Here is a 23339-nt window from a genome sequence, read left to right on the forward strand (position 1 = left end):
ACAAAACAGTGATTAACACTGAAATAAGACACAACTAAATATATATTTAAAATTGTTTATTACTCTTATTGATTTATTTAACTGAAAATCACTATGAAATCCTAAATGTTTTTGAATAATTTAAGAAACAAATCCGTAATTGGATAATTTACAGAGGGAAAATGCAAATAGCTGAATCCATAAATAGGTACAATATTAAAGGTGAAACAAATGGTTTAGTTTGACTCTGAAGCATATTGGGCTTTTTATTATGAGTTTTTTCACTTACTTTTGGAGTTACAGTTCTTTGCAGTTCAGTTAATTGGTTGTGAAAAAAGTAATTCAATAACTCCTTTTGGGATTTTTTTTTCTCTATGTGTACCATGTAATAAAATGATTATTGTTAATCTAACTTTTAGGATGATAACTGAATAAATTTTGCTTTGATTACTTTTTTAGCATAATTTCAAGTTTACTCACTATCAACATTTTTAATGGTAGTTATTCATAACATTTATTATTATTATTACTATTATTATTATATTTGTAATATTTTGTGGACTTTTTTTGTCTCATGTAAATTTTGTTTAGATTCAGTTTTTGAATATAATGTAGCATCTACAATGGTGCAACATTTTGTATATACCAGTGATTATTTGGTGCTTAAAAACAAGTTAGGTTTACAAAGGGAAGAGGGAAAAAATAAATAACAGCAGAAAAGAGAACCAAACGCAATATTCTTTGGACCCTCCATTACTGAGAGCAAAACATTTTTACTGTATGCTATTATTTATTTATTTTTCAGACATCCAGTATCTCTTCTATTGCATTTTATTCAGTGAAAATATGTCTCGTACGCTTCCTCAAATGATTTACTCTCCAGTGTCACATGACCAAGGAACCGGCATCAAATTGTAATTTCCCCGGAACTTACCCATGCGACTTGGAGGCGCACCGGCTCCGCACAGCAGAAACATCGCACTATGGCCTCTCTCTAAGCCTTGCGTACGAGAGAGTACAAATCTAACCGGCAATCCGTCACCATCGACGCCTTGATCATGGACCTCCAGTCCAGAGGCTTATTTGGGAGTTATCGCAATTATCAATAGCACTCCCGAAGAGCGATATTATTACATATTTTTTAAACCACTGTCACTTTTGAACATCCTGGGATTTAAACCGAAGTGACATCAGTAGCACTCACCCCATCTGCCGGTTAGCCAACTAGTTCGCTAAAGTCAATAGCCAAGAAAGGCTTCACTCGTCTGTTTGCAGCAAGGACAAGCAAACAAACTTTCACCAACAGAAGACTGACCAGAGGCTGATACCCCAAGTTCCCAATTTACAACCCTGACACTGTTGGTACCTGGTAAGAATTAGGCCGGTTAGCCTTGTTGATGCTAGCTTTACGTTCACTCGAGCTAGGTATTAGTTTTGTCAAAGGCATGCAGGTTGAACAGGCCCTGCCGGCTGTCAGTCCACACGCTTGGGTAGCAAGCAGATGAATGCTGCTTTATTTCAGAGAAAAACTTTCGCCATCAGTTCAGTTTAACATTTATTAATTGAGTGCTTGTACTTTGAGCTGCTGTTTGCGGTGTTTGACTGAAGTTATCCTGAGGTTCGCTGAAATGACAGTTGGTGGCTAATCTTCACCGGTTATTTTCATCAGTTACTTCTTACCTCGTTTTGGTGTTGACCATGTTATATAATGTGTGCAGACAGCGCCTTTGTTGCAAAGCTTTGCTTTATATGAAGTTACCAGTGAAATTGTTACCTGCTAAGGACATGATTGAATGACAGATTGGACGGGTTCATTTGATCGTGGAGCCTTTTGGGCCTGTTTAATTTGCTCATATCACTGGCAGCGCTAAACGGCTAGCTGACGTTCACCAACAATAGCTCCACAGTAACCAGAACGTGTCAGCCCCTTTACTCGGGAACACTTTGTTTCCTCGTTCTAGCGTTTTCCGACAAAACGTGCCACCCATTATTAGTACGTACCAAATTGAACACCATGTACTCCGGGGTTAAACGCGGACTGAGCCACGTAGCGTAACTACAGAAAATGTCTGTGGTAGCGGGACACGTAACGTTAGCACGCAGGCTGGTAGCTCCGATTTACGAGCGCCTGCCACGCTAGCGGGTCGATAAAATTCATGTTAACCCACATCTTTGCTAAGATATGATAGTCTTTTCGTTGAACACGTGTCGTCTTTAATGAGGGTTCGCACGCCGGTATCCATCACTGCACGCTTCACAACCATATGGTAGCGTTGTGGCTTAAAGCCTTAAAGCATGGCACTAGCTAGCAGCTAACGATGGTTCCTGTGTGAGAATGTCATGTCTGTTCGAAACATCAGTTTTTTCCGCTGCAGTTCCTCCATGTTGTTGTTATGTACAATCTTTAAAATGTTAATACGCTTTTCTTTTGTGTTTAATTGAAAATTCATTGACCTTAAACTTATGGTACTTGTACAGCTTGTTTGCCCACATGGACCTAGCACAACACTGTTAACACAGTAAATGCCCTTTGACCTGAGGTATCCATTTTCTTAAACTTACTGGATATTAGAACATGTCTTTACCTGTCAGTTAAAGACACATTTGGCTGACAGCTACTCTGTCAGCCAAACATGTCTTTAAACCAGTAGCACCAGCTATAAGTATCTTGCCCCGTTTGCCATTGTATGCCTTTTTGTCTTTTGTAAAGATTTAGTGGACAAAACCTAAATTGTACTATTTCTTTGACTTTAACCGGTGTTTATGCTTAGTGCTTTGGATACGCAATATGCCAGTGTGGGAGGTGGTGGTGGTGATTTTATCTTGGGCAAAACCCACAGACCACACCCTCTTTGCTTAGTGGTGGTGCCACACTAGAGATGTGTCCATGCAGTGGTGTTCTTACCCATCATTGCTGCAAATATAATTGGGCAACATGCTGCGTCCACGCCTTGAATTATTCAGTTATAGACAGTCTATTTTTGTAATAACTGTGATTTAATTTGAACCTTTTTAAACACATTATTTAGATGTTGAAATACTTGTCTGTTTTTTTTTTCTCTCAGGCTGGCAACACACAGCCACCCTGATGCAGACGAATAAAAGAACGTGAAATGAACAAACCACCACAACCTATAACGGGACCCACTTCTGTCCCAAATCCCTCCCCATCCCCTGGATTAACCCAGGTGAGGCCTACCTTCTAGGTAGAATGTATTGATTGAGTAAATTGGAGTTCTGTAATAAAGTTATTCTGTTTTTTTTTGTTTTTGTTTTTTTCTCTCCAGGCTGCATTCGGCCCCGGACAACCACCTTCTCTTGTTTTTGCCACCCCTCCACCTCCACAAATGAACTCTGCACAGCAGCCGAGACAGGTATTTCTTCATGTTGTTTAGGTTTTTGGATTTGATGTGCTGCGCCTTCCCGTTCTTTCCCCTGGACTTCTGAAATGGCTTCTTTTGCTGCATTGCTTTGACTTAGTGTTTGTGTAAAAGCCTTCAATGTGGGTTGTGACCTCTTTACTCTTTTCTGCTGTCCTCCCAGTTTGCTACAGGGCCTCGTACTTTACACCAACAGGTACTAACTCTCCTCACTTTGTCCTTATATCCCTTCTTTGCCTTTAGTGTAATGCATGTTCTCATGACCATATTTTCAGAAACTACACCAAAAACTTCTTTAGTTTTTTTTTTTTTTTTTCGTAGGCTGATATTTCGTTCTTGAGATCCATTTCTTCACACCACAGTTGAGAGTTTTTCAGTAGAGTAACACAATGTTTAAAAAGCAGACCCATCAGTTATTTTATTCACCATTCATAAAACTTATTTTTGTCAACTTCCTCTGTACATTAAATTCTCCTAAACTAGCTTAACTTTTAGGTCAATTAGATAATTTTTTTTTTCCAATTTGCTAAATTAATTATATTTTTTAAAGACAGTTTTTATTAAGTTTTTATGACGTTTTCTTTGCTAGAATTAACAAAGAATAAAATAAAATTTTGTATCGTCTTTATCAGTTTGATATTTATGTGAGTTTTTGTTACGTTACCAAAATATGGAAGGTAAAAATTGTTTTAGATTCCATTTTAACATCTTATAGATTGAGGGGAAAAAAACCCTTATGGTATAATGGCTTATATTTTTGACCATTATCTCAAATCCACTTCACCTAATCTTAGTAATTGTGATTTCCTTCTTTACCTTGCAGTTTCATTTATTGACTTGTCATCCTGGTGTCTTCTCAAGGGGAGTTAGTATATCTCACTCTAAAATGCTGCACGCAAACCACAAGATCAGTGCATCTTTGCCTGGATGATTAGTCATAATGTCATCTCACTGTGAGCGTTTAATATTTAAAGTATCTGCCAGGAATAGTAAAACGAGCCAGATTCACGGCTCACAGAGCATAGATCATCATTCAAACTGACTGCTGGCGTTTCTGTAGCTTATGCATGATTTGAGTGGATTTTAGACTTTTCTTTATTTTGTAATATTTATCATCCATTCATAATAGGAAAAAACAGCTCTGCAGGAGGATTTGATTAACTTTGTTTATTTTTACAGAGAAATGTGTACAAATCACTTAAAATAAAAGTAACTTAGGGGTCATACTGTGAACATTTTGATATGTATATAGTAACTTACTTTCAGGGCATACAATTAAACAATGTCAGGTTTTTGGTTATTCTCTCCACTGTGACATAAGCTTTTGATCCAGGAAGTTTTATCCAGCTGCATTGGCTGACTGTCTGGTAATATGAAAGATTTGTCTTTTATTAAGTGAAATTACAGCTTTGCTATCCCAGTTCATGCTCTCTCTATCATGACTCCTCTGTGCTTGTCTTTCTAACATATTAAAGCAGCTCTGGTAGCCAAGTTTAATACTTGTTGGTTTAATTCTAACAAATTTCAGCTCTATTTGTTAGAATTAGAGCTGAAAATATAACTGGAATGATTAGAATGGGGGGGTGGGAATGCCTGAGGAAAAATCTTTGACCTCGGATTCTTTGTTTATTTTACATAGCTTCACAATGTTCAACATACTTCTCTGCACACAGGCTGTGTCACAGGTGATGGGTTTTTGTTTTTGCACAACATGCTTCTGTGTAGTTTTTAAGTGTGATCGAGAAAGTCGGGAGATGATGAGCAGAAAACTAGAAAAAAAGACCCAGACTGTTAGGAACTTTGGTCCATTTTAAAAGTTAACTTGGCATAACTGCGCAATATCAACTGCAATAAGGATAAGATCAACTTTATTGTCCAAAAGGGAATATGTCGTGGGTGCAGATAGACTGCAGGAGGTGGAACAAACATTTAAAGAAAATGATGAGACTCCATGATTCAGAGGTAAATGTGGTGCTGCAAACTGCCTGTGGTTTGCTCTGCGTGAGAAACGCAGAACAAACAAATAGGTTTTAGGGTGCAATGGAGCTGGTGACTCAGTCGGCTCAGAAGCCCCTAAACGGCTTGCCTCGCATGATTAATCTGAAATTGGAGTCGCAGGCAGATGGATCACTCACAATCATAAACCAGATCTGTAAAGATTTTTAACAACCTTAAGAAAGGTAAATATGTTACATTGTAGTCATGCTGAGATATGTTTAAAAAAAAATTCAGTTCTACATTTACAATGTAGAATACCTACTGGTAGCTCGAGTGTAGCTGTTTTAATGTCAAGAAAGTATTTAACAAAAACATAGAAAAGTTTGGAATTGACATTGAGAACACTGTTGCAAATAAAACCAAAAGATAAAAACAACTGTGGGTAAAAAACAACAACAACAACAAAAAAAAAACACATTTTGAAACATTACCTGCTGTAATTTCACACCAGTTTCTGCAAACACTAAAAATTATTTATCCACTTTGATTTTGGACCTTTCCACTGAGTTGCACGTTCATCTGTCGCCATGGTTTTGGGACACACTGTTTCCTGTCACAGCCTTCGCTTTTTTAAATGTTTTTGCAATATCAACCTTCCTCATTGTCTCTAGTCTTCATTTTCTCCTTAATCTCACTCCCTTTCTTGCTCTCTGCTCGTGTGTTGTGCGGCTGAAGGGTGGATACAGAGCACTGCAGGTAACTGCTTTTCCCTTCCCCCCTCCTCTTCTAACTTCGATAACCTGACAGGGAACAAGTCTGAATAAGCAGTGTAGATTCCATATTGAAACTCTCAGCTTAATGCAGAAATTAGCAGATGCTGTGAGTGCATTGCTTCCCTATATATGCAATAGGACTAATGACCAACCAAAACATTCTCACCATATGTGACACATAAATGGGCTAGGCATAGCATAGTTTGGGAAATTAAATGCACACTATGCAGATTTTTGTCATTTTTCTCAATTCTTTTGTTGTGTTTTTAATGTTTTCTAAATTCCATCTTTCTTCCAGAGTTACTATCAGAGTCGAGCCACTTTGGCCGCCAGCGCTCCTCGGGTGCAGGCAAGCAGCGGCCCTCGACCTGTTGCACCTACGCATGTGTACCCTACTGGCTCCCAGATGATGATGATCCCCCAGCAGCAGATTCCTTTCGGTGGCTCTCCTCAGGGCTATTTTATCCCACCTGGACAGGTTGGTTAATCGAGTTAATTATCAGCCATCAGCTGGGTTTTGTTTTGGGACCGGCTCTGACTGTCTTTTTAAAGTCATCTTTAATCACATACTCCCACTCTGCTGCATAAAAATTAGATATTCTATCTACAGATAAAAAAAAAACACCCTTTAATTAATATTAAAACAAATTTTAACAATGCTGAAAATTTAAGAAATTTATAATCTAGCATCAAAAACTAAAGAAAACCATTAAACATGCTGTGAAAAAAACTAGTAATATAGATTTGAATAGCGAATCAATATGTGACAAGATCAAAAGAGTAAAGATTTTAATGGGGTATCTCAATTTTGAACATGATTTTGTTCAATTAAAGTTTTACAAACATGGTTTTGATTGTGAAATCTTTATGAGAATCATATTTGCGTATAATTTCCACCATGGGACCTTATGGTGGGTTCTCTTTGGTTTGGCTGCTACCCGTTCTAATGTTCCATTAAAACACACATGTGCGCTGTTATCAAAGACTGTAGAGGCTCTTAAGCCAGTTTTTTTTTGTTTGTTTTGTTTTTATTCAAAACAACCACAAAACCACAGACATGAGCTCTATAAAATAGTGACCAAAGACTCAAATCGATAATTTCCTACTTTTCCTATTTTCTTTCCTCTTATTTTTTAATTTAAATTCAACATATCAGGCTCTTAAGTTTTTGAATGAAGAGTGAACCCTTAAAGCAAAATCCATGAATTAGTTGGTGGTGTCATTTGGATGAGTTGCATGGTGTCAATAACTCAGCCCCTAGCATGTCAAATTTAATAACATCAAGCTTTTAGTGCATGTTGTTTTTTATTTTTTTTACATTCAGTAACTGTGTCAAATCACTTATTTTTCACATGAGATTTAACATTTTGATTATATAACTGTTTAATAAAATAACAAACTCTTAAAAGAGAACATTGTCATTTATTAACACACAAAGTGTTTTTGAGTGTCTGAAAAAGATTGATAACATTTCAGTTGTTGTTATTATACAGTGTTCAGTTTGTTTCCGAGGATACGGCTTTTTACCAGTTCTTAATGTTGTCTCTGCAGTACCGAACTTCATACATGCCTCCTACCCAACAGTATCCTGTGACCAGTGGCACAGGCTTCTATCCTGGGACTAGTCCTGCAGAATACTCTGCTTATGGTAAGGATTTTACCCCGACACCAACAACAACAACCAAGCACAGCCTTCAGGTTTACCATTGAAGGAAATGTAAACACAGTCACTAAACACCCCCCACCCCCAAATGATCTGCAATATATAGATTATAATCTCTACCCTTTGTCTGGAAATTGTCACTGCTTTTATTATGGTTTTGCTTGGTTGTTTTTTTTTTTTTTTTTTTACATATTTCTCTATGTTACAATACTGCTGTAAGTGTTATAGTGCCAGTTGCATGTGGTCTAGCTTGATTCTGCTTTGGTCCGTTTTCTCTATCTGCAGTCATCTGACACTTCCTTGTAGGTCCCATGAAATGACTTTAAACTTCATATTTCAGATGAGTCTGCATATCCTCAGATGGTTAATTGGCATCTGATGTTGTAAGGGACCAAATATGAAGAATACTCAGATTTGGTTGGACAAATAACTAAACTTTTTTTTGGTGCAAAATGTTCAAACCATCATCCAAATATATCAGACCTTTAAGTAATTGTGGAGCAGGTTTTTTCAAAAATATTTTATGTAAATATTTTACATTATACATAATGGCATAAGTATGCTTGGGGTAGTATTAAATTTAGATTGTACTTTAACTATATTTTGGTTTTAACACAAATATTTGAAACTAAAATGTTTAACATGCAAACGGCCCAGTCTCGGGATGTTTGCGGCATGTATTCTCTCTCCTCCCTCCCTATTTTGTGGCTATTCACCATTCAGTAAAGGCCAGCCTGAAAAATAAAAATATCATCCAAAATAAAAAAAATATGTGCCATCAGTCTGACTAGGTTCACTCAACTAATATGTTGCAGATCAGTCAATAATATCTTTGTTCTGCTGTTTCTGCCTCATCATTATACATGAAGGGCATGCAACCAGAAAATTGTCTGGGCAGGTTACAGCAAAACATTGAAACAGTTCTTAGAGTATTATTTCTTCTTATTCAAATAATAGCTTTTATTTCCCACTGTGTCAAAATTTTACAGCCACGTTGTCAATCATTTCCAAAAGTAAGTAGAAAGTTTCCTATGAGTGGGAAGGATCAAACTGTTGGTCATTTCCTGGGACCTTCTTAACACCCTGCTTCCTCTGGATCCTCTCATTAACTCATACTGCATCTGTCTCTTCCTGCCCTCTCTTCTCCTCTCCTCCTCCCGCCCCCCCCTCACTCCCCTTTCCCTTTTCCTTGCTGCGTTGGTTCAGAGCCCTCTCTTGCTGCGAGAGAGAGGCGGGGTGGTGGGGGGAGAGGGGGTGGGCGAGAGAACGGCCGTCTCTCTCTCCACGGTGCTCCTCTCACCTCCCAGCGTTACCCCGGTGAGTAGTGTGCGCGCGCTTGTGGTCAGCGAGCTTCAGTGGCAATAATCTGTGGCACTTCCTGTCTCTAATTACGTCCTACATGTTTTCTTTTAGACTCGATACTGTTTTAAAAATACCAGGTTTTAAAAAGGGCCATTGAGGTGTAATGCATGTGTATTATTTCTTAGTAGTGCAAAATTTATTGAATGAGTTCTCTGCGCAAAGCTACTGGGAAGCTCCACTTTGAAATCTCCTTGCCAACCAACTGTGTATCTGTTTCTCCGAGCAGCAGGAGCGTACTATCCTGCTCAGCCGCAGTACTCTCCATCAGTCCAGCCAGCGCCGGTGATGATTAACCCACAACAACAAGCTCCGCCTCCCCAGCAAGCACCCACACAGCCGCAAGCCCCGCCAAAGAGGGAACGCAAACAGGTAGCGTCTCCCAACAAAAGCCATACACATTCTGTGAAAAAAAGTGAATGGAGAGAAATTGTATTGTTCTGTCTGTGTGGAACTTTCTCTCTTTACCTGAAAATGACAGTGGTGTTGTGTTGTGTGGCAACAATTGTGCAAAACAGACTGGATCATTGCATACTGCCAGCGTATATTCGAAAGTTACATTTCTGATTTTCTCCCTGCCAGATAACAATACGAGACCCCAACCAAGGTGGGCGTGACATTACAAAGGAGATCATGTCAGGTGGAAGATCTACCACAGCAGCAACCCCCCCACAGGTCAGTTATTCATTTAGAAAGTCAGCTCTGCATTACAGGTGCATTCTAAAGCTCTTAAAACCCCACAGAGAATTTGGTTATTAGGCAAATAACTAATAACTCGCCTAAATCAATTATAACATATCTCCTTCATAAGAGAGCAACAGATCTTGGTCACATGTGCTGTCTGTTTTACCACAGACATATTAAGTTATTTTTACATTTCATATTCACTTTCATAATAATTTCCAGATTTATTTTGGTGCACCATGTTTAATCTCTGCTAGTGTTTACCTGGGACCTGCACCCTAATTAAAAGAATGAAGGATGTTTGTAAAATACATAAAATATGAGCTTAGCTCATGTTTTAAATTGTCATGTTTTCAAATTTTTTCCGTTTCCAGCACAGTAGACTTGAGTCTTATTTACTCTAATTGGTTTGTAAAACTACAGCTTTAAAGATAAGTGTGTCTTTCACACAAGTTGAAAAATGTTCTTTATTCATATATTTAAAAAAGAATAAAAATTGTCACTGTAAATTATTTTACACATTGCTTTAAAAAACTGTTTGTCTCTGATCGTAGGCATCTGTAGCAGAAGTAAGTGTTGCCCAGACCAATGGTGAAGTCGTACAGACTGTTGCTGTAGTGACAAGAAGAGGTGAGAAAATATTTGAGTTTGATTCGCAAACAAATGCTAATCTGTCAGCCTGTCGGCACGCTTTATTTTTAACATTTTCTATATTCACACTCGACAGATGAGCCTGTGGAGCCTTCTGCCTCCCCTGAAAGTCCTCCACCTGCTGCTCCGGCAAGCACGGATCCTGTGGTGGAGGCCAAACAGGAAGTAAACAGACAATTTACCCCACCTGTTGAATTAGCAACTCAATCTGTGGCCACTACAGCCACTTCTGAGAGACTTTCCCCGTCGCTAAAGGAGCGGCAGTCTCCGACTTCCCTCCCATCAGCAGCAGAAGGTATCAGTAGTGTTGCTGAAGCAGTAACTCTGGTCAGCTTGAAAGCCAGTGACACCGTGGATTCTCCAGTCAGACCTTCTGCATCACCGGGAGCACAAGAGACGCCGGTGAAAACAGAGGAGCCACAGGCTGCTCCGTCTGCGGAGGAAGAAGTGAAGCCAGAAGGAGTTCAACTGGAAAAAGAGGAACTGACAGCTAGCGCCAAGTCAGAACCCCCTGTTGAAGTTGCAGTTATCCCTGTGGAGATTGTGAAAGAGGATGCTGCTGCGAAACCATCAAGCAATGTCTCTCAGCCCCTCACTGTACCAGAACCTGCTGTTTCACAGGCCGAGGATGCAGACCAGAGCTCAGAACCAGAACAGGTAGCGGTTCGTCCAGCAGATTCTCCTCTTTACAACGGCCTTCCTCAGGAGACTGAAGAACTCTCTGAAGATGTCCAGGTGTCTGACACTACGCCCCAGGACAAACCCGACCCTTCTCAATCTCAGGAATCAGCGACACCAGCACAGAAAGACGAAGAAGAAGAAGAAAAAGAGCAAGATGAAGAGGAGGAGTCGAGGGAGGAAGAGCGGCCACAGAAGAAAACTGAAGATGCTTCTCTTGCCTCTGCCACCTGCCCAGAGGAAACTACTATGCAAGGTGAGATTGACTTGATTAAACATGTTCACCTGATAAAATAAGTCTAACTCTTCCCTAAGAATCTTGATAGTATTAAAATAACTTATTTTTACTACTACTCATGAACACCACACTGTTGTTTTCACCCTTATTATGAGATGCCCTAGTTCTAAGCAATGTGTCTTAAACATAAAATCATCTCTAGAATGCAACAACAAAAGCAGACAAGTGGATCCATTGTTATGTGCAACAAACCACTACATGGACCTAATTATTGATTTAATAGGTGATGGTTTTTACTACAATGTGTCTTACTCTTTAAGCTTGAGGCAGACCCATCAGCTTTATTGTTTGGCGATCTTCCAGGTAGATGATTGGATAATTTGATTTTTAAATCATCACGATTCTCTTCCTTTACTATCACCATGTGTTTTTATTACTGTAAATACAGTTTTAAACAGAAACTATAGACAACCGTGTGGCATCTTTGAGTCACCTGCTCAGGCTGCTTTGCTGTAAGGGGAAGCTTTTGGCAGTGAAGACATGAGTTATAATAGAATACAAATTTTTACTGCTCCCCATTATACATGCTGATGTCCAATAAATGTGGAGGAAATTGAGAGAAAAATGTTTATTACATACAGAATAAATCAAACAGGTTATTCTGTGTTTTCTTTTGTTTTGTTCAATAACCTTTCCTCTGTCTGTAGCTGCTACATCTGTGCCAAAGAAGAGGAAGAGCATGAACGAGCTCAACAAAAAAGCCATTCTGGATGCCTTCAAAGAGGTGAGACGCTCTTCAGCTGCTATGTTACTGACAGTAACACAACTTTAAGAACAGGTCAGTGTTTATGGCAATCACTATTGTAAGCTAATTTAAACATCGTTTTAGCAGGAGCCAGATGCCAAGCCTGTTCCTGAACCCTCAGAAGTCCAGGTCAGCCCTCCAGCGCCAGCTAAGCCTCCTGCTGAAACAGTAGATGAGACCTGGAAGGAAAAAGAGGACAAGCAGGATGCTGAGCCGGACAAACTCAAATCCACACTTGAGCCAACTGAGCAGAAATACCAGTACAAAGAAGGTTAGTTGTGATCACTAAAGGAAACATTTTGTCAAAGTTATTTGTTACAGTAATTTGTGTAATGTTAAAATAATTATGGAGACGTGGATTATGTTTCCGAAAAAATGCAAAAGTTTTATAAAAAGAAATTGTTAAAAGATCTATGGTAAAATAGTTTTTAAATGGGTAAAACTACAGTTGCTCACTGTTGTACAAACACAGCAAACAGTGAAGCAAGCTCCAAATACATGAATGATGCAAAATCCAAAACACACACACACACACCCACACACACACACACACACACAAAAACAACTAAATCAAGAGAAAGTCGCACTTAGCCATAAAGGGAAAGGGTATTTATGGCTATTTATGGAGGTATTTAGCATTTTCAAAGGGAAAATGCTTCAAAAAGCAAAACCAATTGCAAGTATGAAATATTACAAACACACTCTACAAAACAAAAGTGCTCCAGACCACTAGAGGGAGCTGACAAGCAAATCATATTGGACCACGTGGCTTCTATTTCGACTTCCTGTGGTTGCAGAATTTTTATTTGCATTTGTTTTGTAGGTTTTTGCTTAAATTTTCTGTTTGCAGCATTTTTTTGTGCTCTGTCTCTCGGATTTATTGTAGTACAGTGTGAACATTTTAATTTTAGCAACCTACAAGAGTCACTCTTAATGTTTACAGAAAAGTGCATAACTACTGCAGACTGTACAAAAGCCTTTTGACAAAAAATTTGTCAGAAACAAGTTATTAAACTGTAAAATATTAAAAACTCTGTTACGAGCTAAATTTACAAATCTGACAGGAGTCTAACAGCACATTCAGAGTGTTTCAAAAATATCAATTTTATTTATTTTTTTGTCATTTCCAACAGACGTTATGAATATAGTTCAAAATAGACATGTATTTTCACAAGTTCAGTCATTTTTAGTTGCGATATAACGTAAACCACTCAAGTCTAAAAGAAATGAAATTTTGTAGTGATTTTCTTTCCCTTTTTCCAAGCAGCACTTTTCTTACTCGTGTTACTTACCATTGTATCCAGTTTAAAACTTTAAGCATGCATGTGAGTCAAATTTACTGACACATCTCGAATATGTGCTACTCAGACTTGGGGGAGCCAATAAACCCAGAAGCAAAGAAGCGGTATGACAGAGAGTTTCTTCTGGGCTTCCAGTTTAGCAGCGCCAGTATGCACAAACCAGAGGGTCTGCCTGTCATCAGTGATGTGGTCCTAGATGAGGTATGTTGCCGCTTCTCTGGAGTCGTGTCATGGCTTTATACCAGGAAAAGGCTTTTATTGCAAAGGTTTTCCATAAGTCCTCTATAAATAGAGGCCTTGATCATTGTGTTGTTGTTTTGACTGCTCTGTTTAATTAACAATCAGTTATAGGGCTGCAAGTAGGAATTATTTTAGTCATCAATTCGTCTGTCAATTTTCCTGATCATTAATCAGATAAAAAAATTTTGTAGACATTTTGTAGATTTTTCATTTAAGCCTTTTGTTAATGCAATGTTAGAAATAAATACAAAATATGAATAATTTATTCCTTTTTAAATAAGAAAATAATTTTTTATTGCCAAAAATGCAATCACAGCATTCTTGTAGTAATCACAATTAATTTGATTATTCCTTCGACCCTAATTGGTGGACAATAAAGTCATAAGAAATTTTAGCAAGTGTAATCTTATTTTGAATCATGGTAATTATTAAATCCTGTGAGCCTAGAATTACATTGCACAGAATGTATTGATCCCTCTGCTTACGGAGTTTATCTTCTCCTCTTTTCATTTCAAAATAGTGAGAGGTGACTTATCTTTGCAGGTTAAAGACCAGTATGTATCTTTACTTTGCCAGGTAAACAAGACTCCGCTGCGGCCTATTGATCCAAGTCGACTGATGAGTGCGGGTTCGGATTTCACTCCTACATTTTTGGGGGGTCTTGGAGGCAAATCTGCAGGACGACCCCAGGTTATTTTAAATCACAGCTTCCTCTGTTCAGAATTATTACAACTTTGCGTTGTATTTCAAAAAACAAACTTTACTTCATAAATATCTGTTTTGTACTTTCAGCCATCTGGGTCACATCGGTCCCAGCAGAGCTTGCGAAAAGAGCCCAAGAAGATCATCATCTTTAACAGCAGGTCTCTTACGGACAGCGTGCAGCTCAACAAAGCTGCGAACGCCTGGAAGCCCTCTACCATAAAACCCGAAGAGAGCAACTCCAAAGAGGCCGACACTGAGCAGGCAAAGACTCAGGAGGTGTTCAAGCGTCTACGCAGCATCCTGAACAAGCTCACCCCGCAGAAGTTCCAGGAACTGATGAAGCAGGTGATGGAACTGAAAATAGACACAGAAGAAAGGCTGAAGGGAACCATCGACCTCGTCTTCGAGAAGGCCATCTCAGAGCCCAACTTCTCCGTAGCCTACGCCAACATGTGCCGCTGCCTTATAGGGGTGAGTCATGTGCTGTACACATTGTCACTGCTCTAATGATGACTCGAGTTTTGTGCCACGTGTCTGGGCCACTGAATGCTTATGATGGTATTGAGGAACTGAAAGAGCAGAAATTAATATTTTTTGTCTGCATTTATCCCCAAATTACTGCTGATTTAAAATTGAGCTAACCTCTGGTTTGTTATTGCCCCTCCCCAGCTGAAAGTGCCCATCCCGGATAAACCTGGAAATTTTGTGAACTTCCGCAAACTTCTACTCAACCGCTGCCAGAAAGAGTTTGAAAAGGACCAGGATGATGATGAGATTTTTGAGAAAAAGCAGAAAGAGATGGAAGCCTCCAAGAATGTATGTTTTTTTAATTTTTCTTTCTTAATTTGTTTGCACAAAATTGATCTTGTGGCTATGAAAGCACAAACAAGCCTCCTGCTTACTTCTCTGCAGGACGAGGAGCGTGAGCGTTTAAGGGTGGAATTGGAGGAGGCCCGAGACAAAGCTCGAAGGCGCTCGCTGGGTAACATAAAATTCATCGGCGAACTCTTCAAGCTGAAAATGCTGACGGAGGCCATCATGCACGACTGTGTGGTCAAACTACTGAAGAACCACGATGAAGAATCTCTGGAGTGTCTCTGCAGACTGCTGTCCACTATTGGCAAAGACCTGGACTTTGAGAAGGCCAAGGTTAGTTGGTTATCAACATGTGCAGAAGGAAGTGGGTAATGCCAAATAGTCTTCTGTGATGACTGTTTTTTTGTGCCACGTGTCTGGGCCACTGATTATTTATGATGGGTTGAGGAACTGAGAAGACTTTCAAAAGTATCTTTACCCCTTGATATTGATGTGCATTTGTAGTCACTTCCCTTTACCCTCAGACCACGAAATACAAACTATTGGCCTTCAGAATACCTAGAAAGCCATTAGTCTGCAACTTGCTGTGAATCTATCAGCAGAAAAAACTACAAGCTGTTCCCTTACCAGATTTGGCCTTTTATGGAAAAGTGGTAAGGAAGTAATTGTTGAACAGAAGTCTGAGTTAGAGTGCGCTACTTAGTTGTTCCATCACATAAAAGCCTGATAAAGTACATTGAAGTTTGTGGTTATAAGAGGACAACAATTTTATTTACCGATTATTCCATCACTTACAACAGACAACTTTTATTAGTTTTCAATCAAGTCTTTTGCAAAAGTGAGAAGACACAGGAAACTGCCTCTTTCGGCAGCTCTCTGCATGTTCTGACTCTCTTCAGCACTTGTCTTTTTTATTAAACCAGCGAGTGGAATGTAGGAGAGTAATAAATCAAAGAAGGGGGCCATTCTGATAACAAGGAAGAAGGAACACAGAAACTAACATCCTACACACAGGTAGTTTCACAAGTAAGGAGTAGATGGGAAAACAGCTGCAGAAAACATGTTCAATGTTAAGAGAAATAGCAAGTTTATCTTTCACACGGTTCAGCAAATTAGAACACTAACCCTTTAAATGAAAAACAAACTAATAAAACTACCAATGTAAGAATGATAACAAACATGATCATTCCTAACAGCTATCCAATTATTAATAATTAATATTAATAATGCTCTGAGTTTTTCTAGCTAAAAGGAGATTTATTTATTTTTTTACAACATTTGAACCAGGTGAAGAACAAAACCATACCATTTGAGGACTTTCAGAGAGAGCATTTTTATTTATTTTTTCAACCCCTCAGAGCACACATTTTGTACTTCAAGCAAATGGCATTTTTTGAGTCTGTGTGCTCTAGGTAAGGATAAATTGATTACTAAATTTGTTAATAATATTTCTATAATTACGATGAAAGACATGATTGTGATGACAAATGTGAAAAAGCTCAAGGGGTATGAATAATTTGAAGCACTGTACATGAAAATGTTATTTTACTTCCTGAATCATAACAAAGGCACATATAAGCCATAAATGTTGTCTTTCTCAGCCTCGGATGGATCAGTATTTCAACCAGATGGACAAGATCATCAAAGAGAGGAAAACCTCGTCCAGAATTCGCTTCATGCTCCAGGATGTTTTGGACCTAAGAAAGGTAAATTCTAATTGAAGCTGCAGTAAAGCGGCTCATAAATAAATGTTGGTGCTGATTATTTATTTATTTTCCTTTTGTGATTCTTAGAATAACTGGGTTCCTCGTAGAGGAGACCAGGGTCCCAAAACAATTGACCAAATCCACAAAGAGGCAGAGATTGAGAAGTACCAGGAACAGATCAAAGTCCAGCAGCAGCTGCTGTCAAAGAAGGACAGCCGGGGTCCGCACACGCCAGCGAGGGGCCGGGCGGCTCAGCCTCAAGACGAGGGCTGGAACACAGTGCCCATCTCCAAGAACCGACCCATCGACATCACCCGCCTTAGCAAGATCACAAAGGTAAAACCTCTAAAGTCCCAAGCGTTACTCTGATGCGTTATACATTGGAATGCTGCAATTTTGTATAGATGAATGTTGAGAAGCTTCTTTTCATGACTGCGGCTCGGTTGTGTTCCTGCAGCCTGGGGCCCTGGACTTCAACAATCAGCGGCTGGCTCCAGATGGGAAAGGCATGTGGGGAAGCTGGGGAAAAGGCAGCAGCGGAGGAAGTGGAGCTAAACCAGCAAGTGGAGATCAAGGTAAGCCACTCGTCTCTGTAACAGGGTTTGATACGGGGCCTTGAAATCCTGGAGAAAGGTTGAATTTCAAGAAGGTGTTTCAAGGTTCGGAAAGTGCTTGCTACCTGTATAAAGCCTGTGATGTTCTATCTCCATAGTTTCTTATAAAGTTGTAATAATCATTTAGGTGAATAGACTCGGTACAGAAAGTCAAGCATTAATTTACTTTTAATTTATGTGATTGAAATAAGGGTGGTCTTCTATTATGTTATTGAAATTGGGGGATTTTTGTCAAATGTGTATTTGACAAAAATACACATTTGGATAAAGTCCAAAGGGTGTGAGAGAAAATTCAAAAAATAAAATGTTTGTTCATTTTACTTTATCCCTGCAATGTGAAGTGCTAACACAAGACATTATTAAAATTGGTAATACATTGAAATGGTCTTTAGTTCATTTGTATTGTTTTTATGTCCAATGGTTGTGCTGGAAAAGTTGAAAAACTAACTTTGAAAATGCTTAAAAAGAGATTAAGTCTTACCGTGGGGAAAAATATATGAATCATGCTTTCAGGACTTTGGAATTTGAGGTCATTATTTTTTTTTCTTCAGATTTTGGCCTTTTGATGTACGTTCTTCCTTTTCTTATAGACTCTGGACGTCCAGCCACCAGTACTCTTAACCGATTCTCAGCATTGCAGCAATCTGGGGCGATGTCCTCATCAACAGACACTGATCGCAGAGTTCCTCAGAGGTAAATAGAAGCAGCACATTCCTCCGTAAATTTCCCTCATTGCCTCGCTGCGGTTTTCTTCTCGGCTAGTTTTCTTCTTCAAGCAATTGGCCCTCAGAATAAATGTACAGTAGTATTATTTAAAACTTTTAACATGTTGGAAATGTCTGAAGTATATTAATCCATTCTTCTAGGTCGAGCGGCAGCCGGGAACGTGGTGGTGACAGAGACCGGAATGACCATGACAGGGATCGCTACGACAGATTTGCTCGCAGCGAGAGACAGGACGGGAACCAGTTCTCCAAGAGAAGCTTCAGCAGGGAATCACAGGAGCGTGGTGGAAGGGGCGGAGACAGCCGGGCCGCAGCAGAATCTGTGCGCCGCGTTGCCAGTATGACCGACAATCGGGACAGAGGAAGCAGAGACCGTGGCAGTCGGGACAGAGGAAGCAGGGACAGAGGAAGCCGAGATCATGGTGGTCGGGACCGAGGAAGCAGGGACCAAGGCAGCCGGGACAGGGGAAGCCATGACAGAGGAAGCAGGAGCCAAGGTGGTCGGGACACTGCTCCGAGCAAAGACCCTCCAGGTATCCGGGTTAAGGAACTAAACCAGATTTAAAATGAACATTGGTAGTCGTTTGACCAAACAAAGTGAGCGTCACCTTATTCTCACCTCTTGTTTTTTGTCTAGTTAAGCGGGAAAATGTTCCTGCTTCTCTTCCCAAACCTGCCATGACAGAAGAGGAGGTGAGGAAAAAGACCAATGCCATTATTGAAGAATACCTCCACATCAACGACATAAAGGTACTAAAATATTCCGTCAGGCGCACCTCTTGTTGGTGGTACTTCCATCTCTGATTTTCATCTTCTTGCCCTGTAGGAGGCGCTGCAGTGTGTTGCAGAGTTAAATAGTGCCTCTCTGCTCTATGTGTTTGTGAGCTGTGGCCTCGAGTCGACACTTGAACGCAGCACCCTTGCTAGGGAGCGCATGGGTTTGTTGTTACACCGACTAGTAGAGGCAGAAATGTTGCCCGTACAGCAGTACTATCAAGGGTAAGAAGAGGTCATTGAGGTCACTGAGGTCCTGTGTCTCAACAGGAACTTTTAGAGTTGAAGTCGAATTACAGATTTGAAAGTAAAGAGTTTCTCTTCTCTTTTAGGCTACTGGAGATCCTGGAAGTGGCAGAGGACATGGCCATAGATATACCTCACATCTGGCTCTACCTGGCAGAACTCATTACTCCCATGCTCCATGACCGGGGCATCCCTATGGGACAGCTCTTTAGGTACAAATAATGGTGGCATTCGCTTGCCATGGGATGTCATATGTATCATATGCACCTACATTTTTCAGTAATTAATCAAAAATAAAATCTTAAACATCCAATACAGAATGTATTGAAGTCTTTCTTTTCAAAGACTTTATTTTAACATAAATTATAGATTTCTAATTATAACCGAAAGACAATTAGATTTTAAGAATAATTTTCCACCTGGAATAAAAGAGGATTAATCAGATGGAAATCTAGGTCACATCTTTCCAGCCCGAGGCCTCATCACACATCTTAAATCAAAACATAACATACTAAACTTTAGGGTTTTTTTTCCCTGCTTGAGTTTCCTTATGCTGTATTATTATCAAACCCACAGAATAATTAAATATTGTTGCAGTTTACAAGCTTATGGAAGCTGAAATACTGATACATTGCCACTGTCTACAGGGAGATCTCGAAGCCTCTTGTGCCTCTGGGGAAGGCTGGCTTGCTGCTGGCACAGATTATCAAGTTGCTCTGCAAAGGAATGGTACATACACAAGTCTTAAAAGCAGAGACCTGCAGTTAAACAGTCTGGCTTTGTGTTTTGAAATATTTCCGAACTCGACTGAAACCGTTTTCAATTTGGTTCTCTTGTTAGACTCATGAGAAGGTTGGGTCTTTGTGGAGAGAAGCTGGACTAAATTGGAATGAGTTCTTGTCCAAGGATGAAGATGTCAACAAGTTTGTCACAGATCAGGTATGCATGAAATTTTAGATGTCTTATTATGATATGACAAGCCACTTCTTGTCTGATTGTCCAATATGTGTAGTTTCTGTGTAGCCAAATGTCTGCTACGTCTTCAATAGTGCTAATGTCTTCTGTTTGTTGAATTGCCAGCTTAGCTGTTGGTCTATTTGCATTTGGAGAAAATGTAAACAAACTAAGATGAAAACAACCAGCACCAAGTTGCAGAACGTCATTTTTTCAGGCTTGTTTACACATGTTGTGTATTTCAGAAAGTGGAGTTTACCACAGGAGAAGAGACGGAGTCAAAGGAAGCTGGAAGGAAGCAGATCCTCAGTGGAGATGAAATCAGCAAAGAGCTGGACCGACTCCTTCAAGAGAAAGCCGACAACCAGCGAATCAGAGACTGGATTGAGGTGTGTGGTTTAGAATATAGTTCAGGAACTATATCTTTTTAAATTTTTCATTAATAGGTGTTACTATAATACTAAAGGAAGATAAAGGCAAACAGTGTTGTCCATCATGTAAAAATCACGGTCACTGCTTTGGCTCTGTAGTAGCTGTGATTATTTTTTCAATAATATATTTTGATTCTTCTTTAGGCCAACCTCGAAGAGCAGCAGTGTGCCTCCAGCCAGTTTCTCCGAGCATTGATGACATCGGTGTGCCAGTCTGCCATCATATGTAAGTGGATCTTATGTAAAATAGTTTCCATCACATCTAGATGTCTAAATGCACCGAGTCGCTGTGCAAAGGTGCCGTTTGAGCACATTTCTGTCAGTCCAATATTGGCCTTCTTAGTGAAGACACTCTAGAATGGCAGCAGTTGTGAGTAGATGCATGATTGTGTTTTTTTTTGTCAATTTAGGTGAAAACCCGTACAAGGTGGATGAGGTGCAGATCAAAGAGAGAGCCAGTCTGCTGCAGAGTTACCTCTGTGACGAGGAGAAAGCCCTTCAGGCCCTTTATGCCCTCCAGGCTCTCATGGTGCACATGGAGCAGCCTGCAAGTACGATTTTATTTCATTTTTTTTTTTATTTGCAGGGAAACGTCTTTAAGAATACAGACGATAAATATGGTCATTTAGATTATTTTGACCGTTTTAAGTCGACATTCTGCAGAAAGACGAGCATATTTTCTCCATTTTTGTGTCTAACAATGAAAGTGAAAAAAGTAAGTGGCCGTTACTCGTAACGTTTGCTTTCCAATCCACCTGCAGCAGTCTGGTGAGAAAGCGCTAACTGTTTTGCCGTGCGAGTGTTGACGCTGACCTTTGCACTCTGTTTCTTCAGGCCTCCTGCTGATGTTCTTCAACAATCTTTACGACGAGGATGTGATCGACGAGGAGGTCTTCTACAAGTGGGAGTCCTGCAAAGATCCAGCAGAGCAAACGGGCAAAGGCGTAGCCTTGAAATCCGTCACCGGCTTCTTCACCTTCCTCCGCAACGCCGAAGAGGAGTCCGACAAGGACTGAGGAATCGTAATCCTGCTTTCATCAAGACGTGGGGCGGCGGGGAGGGTTCAGCAGGAAACTGCGACGAGTAGTAGACAATATATTTAGCCCAGAGTGGCAGACTCGAATCAATCCTCAGTGAGGATAAATCTTTATTTTTCTTTTTGTTTTGTTTGAGAGATGAACTCAGAAAACAATCATTTCTCCCTTCCCTCCTCTCCTGCTTTACACAGCAAGTGTCCTCATGAAATAAACTTGAAAACACACTCAGCAGGACTGCTTGTTAATGACGTGTGAGAATCCACACATCACTACAAAACTGTTTTTTTTTTTTCCTCTCTTTTTTTGTCACAGTAACACAAACCAACTGGCTGCTTTTTCATTCTCCTAGACGATTATGCCTAAAGCAACCGCAGGGGGTGTGGTGCGGTGGGTTCCCTGACTCATGGACGGATCTAACTCACAGGTCCTCTCTCTGTCCTTTGCTGGAGTGTGCAGCATGACTGAAGTGTGCTTCAATTAAGAATTCAGTGGACAAAATGTTTGACATTGAGGACTTGAAACTGAATTTGACAGATGGGGAGTTTTTAATGCAAAGGTTGTCTATTTTCTCTCTTCCTGTTTCCTATCATGAGCTTTCAGAGAACCGATGTCGACTTTGACTACAGGGGGTTTGGTCTTAATGCTTCCTCTAAGCCATCCTTTCCCATCCCCGGTAGTGAACCACACTGACTGACTCTTCATCTTTACCTCTTCTGTACTTTAACCTGACACCTATCGACCCAATCACCGTTAGAAACTTGAAATCTGCAGAAAAAAAAAGGAAAAAAAAAAAAAAAAACAAAAAAAAAAAAACGACTTGATGAAATTAAATGTATACAAAGGGGGAGGGGAAAAAATGAAAATAAAAAAATAAAACAAAAAAACACAGAAGTGATCCGAAAGCCTTTTCTACTTTAAGTGGAAACTCATTTCAGGACCTTTCTGTAAATATATAATGATGATGAACTTTTTTTTTTTCCTGTTTTATTTTTCAGAACCTATGAATTTCTGATGTAATTGCAGTGTCTCCTTTTCCAGCAGAAACCACAGTTGTCCAGATGCAGAGAGGTGCTTTAGATAATTCAATGATTATTAGTTTTATTTGAATTTTGTAAATATTTTTGTTTTGCTTTCTTTATTTAAGAAATGATTGCTTCTTTTTGCATCGGAAACTGGAAAGATGAGGTGACAGAAACATTACAATAAAAGACTTATTAAGTTGCTGTGCAGAGTTTGTCTTGAAATGTGTCTGAATGTTTATCAACTGACTGAGAGGATTGTTTTATTTTCATTTTTTCTTTACCAGGCGACATTAAACTCTACAGCAGGAAGCGGTCACCAGGTCTGCTTCCTAAATCTGATGTGGCTGTGAAATCTTGACCACTTCTCCTGGGTCTGGTTAACAGCTTCTTTCATCTCTTCCAATAACATCGTTAAAAGTTCATATTTTTAACCAAATATTCATGAGGCTGTGGTATTTTGAATTACTGTTGCAATGTAAGGATTCATATAATCTTATGGGTAGAGCTTATCCCATTATTGGAAGTACTTATGAAAGCTGCTTCACATTTGTTTTGCATCGGCCTGAGCAGCTATCGCCAACAGAGAACTAGTTCTCCATTAGTCAAATCCACAATTCTTT

General features: G+C 39.6%; 1 protein-coding gene and 2 non-coding genes across 7 annotated transcripts; all 3 read left to right on the forward strand.

Annotated features, from left to right (window-relative positions):
* Nucleotides 1-925: 925 nt before the first annotated feature.
* On the forward strand, nt 926-22920 carry eif4g1a (eukaryotic translation initiation factor 4 gamma, 1a). Of its 5 annotated transcripts, none has more exons than XM_055033824.1 (32): nt 926-1348; nt 3045-3167; nt 3267-3353; nt 3523-3555; nt 6033-6053; nt 6369-6548; nt 7622-7718; nt 9322-9464; nt 9675-9767; nt 10331-10406; nt 10504-11361; nt 12051-12127; nt 12233-12419; nt 13517-13650; nt 14266-14379; nt 14482-14865; nt 15064-15210; nt 15307-15543; nt 16812-16916; nt 17004-17252; nt 17374-17491; nt 18121-18223; nt 18397-18788; nt 18893-19005; nt 19082-19254; nt 19362-19487; nt 19923-20004; nt 20116-20214; nt 20475-20618; nt 20805-20886; nt 21071-21211; nt 21495-22920. In XM_055033824.1, exons 2-32 carry the CDS (start codon nt 3093-3095, stop codon nt 21674-21676), a joined length of 5052 nt encoding a protein of 1683 aa, XP_054889799.1. In that variant the 5' UTR covers nt 926-1348; nt 3045-3092; the 3' UTR covers nt 21677-22920. The 5 variants fall into 5 exon arrangements, with proteins under 5 accessions (XP_054889799.1, XP_054889800.1, XP_054889801.1 ...); XM_055033825.1 differs by having other exon boundaries at nt 12236-12419; XM_055033826.1 differs by lacking the exon at nt 6033-6053.
* Nucleotides 14896-14972, forward strand: LOC129362375 (small nucleolar RNA SNORD66). Its single transcript, XR_008606216.1, has one exon. It is a non-coding gene; the product is annotated as a small nucleolar RNA SNORD66 (small nucleolar RNA).
* Nucleotides 15594-15668, forward strand: LOC129362377 (small nucleolar RNA SNORD66). Its single transcript, XR_008606218.1, has one exon. It is a non-coding gene; the product is annotated as a small nucleolar RNA SNORD66 (small nucleolar RNA).
* Nucleotides 22921-23339: the final 419 nt, after the last annotated feature.

Source organism: Poeciliopsis prolifica, unplaced genomic scaffold (genome assembly GCF_027474105.1).
Source record: "Poeciliopsis prolifica strain line A6 unplaced genomic scaffold, Auburn_PproV2 SCAFFOLD008, whole genome shotgun sequence".
Taxonomy (NCBI): domain Eukaryota; kingdom Metazoa; phylum Chordata; class Actinopteri; order Cyprinodontiformes; family Poeciliidae; genus Poeciliopsis; species Poeciliopsis prolifica.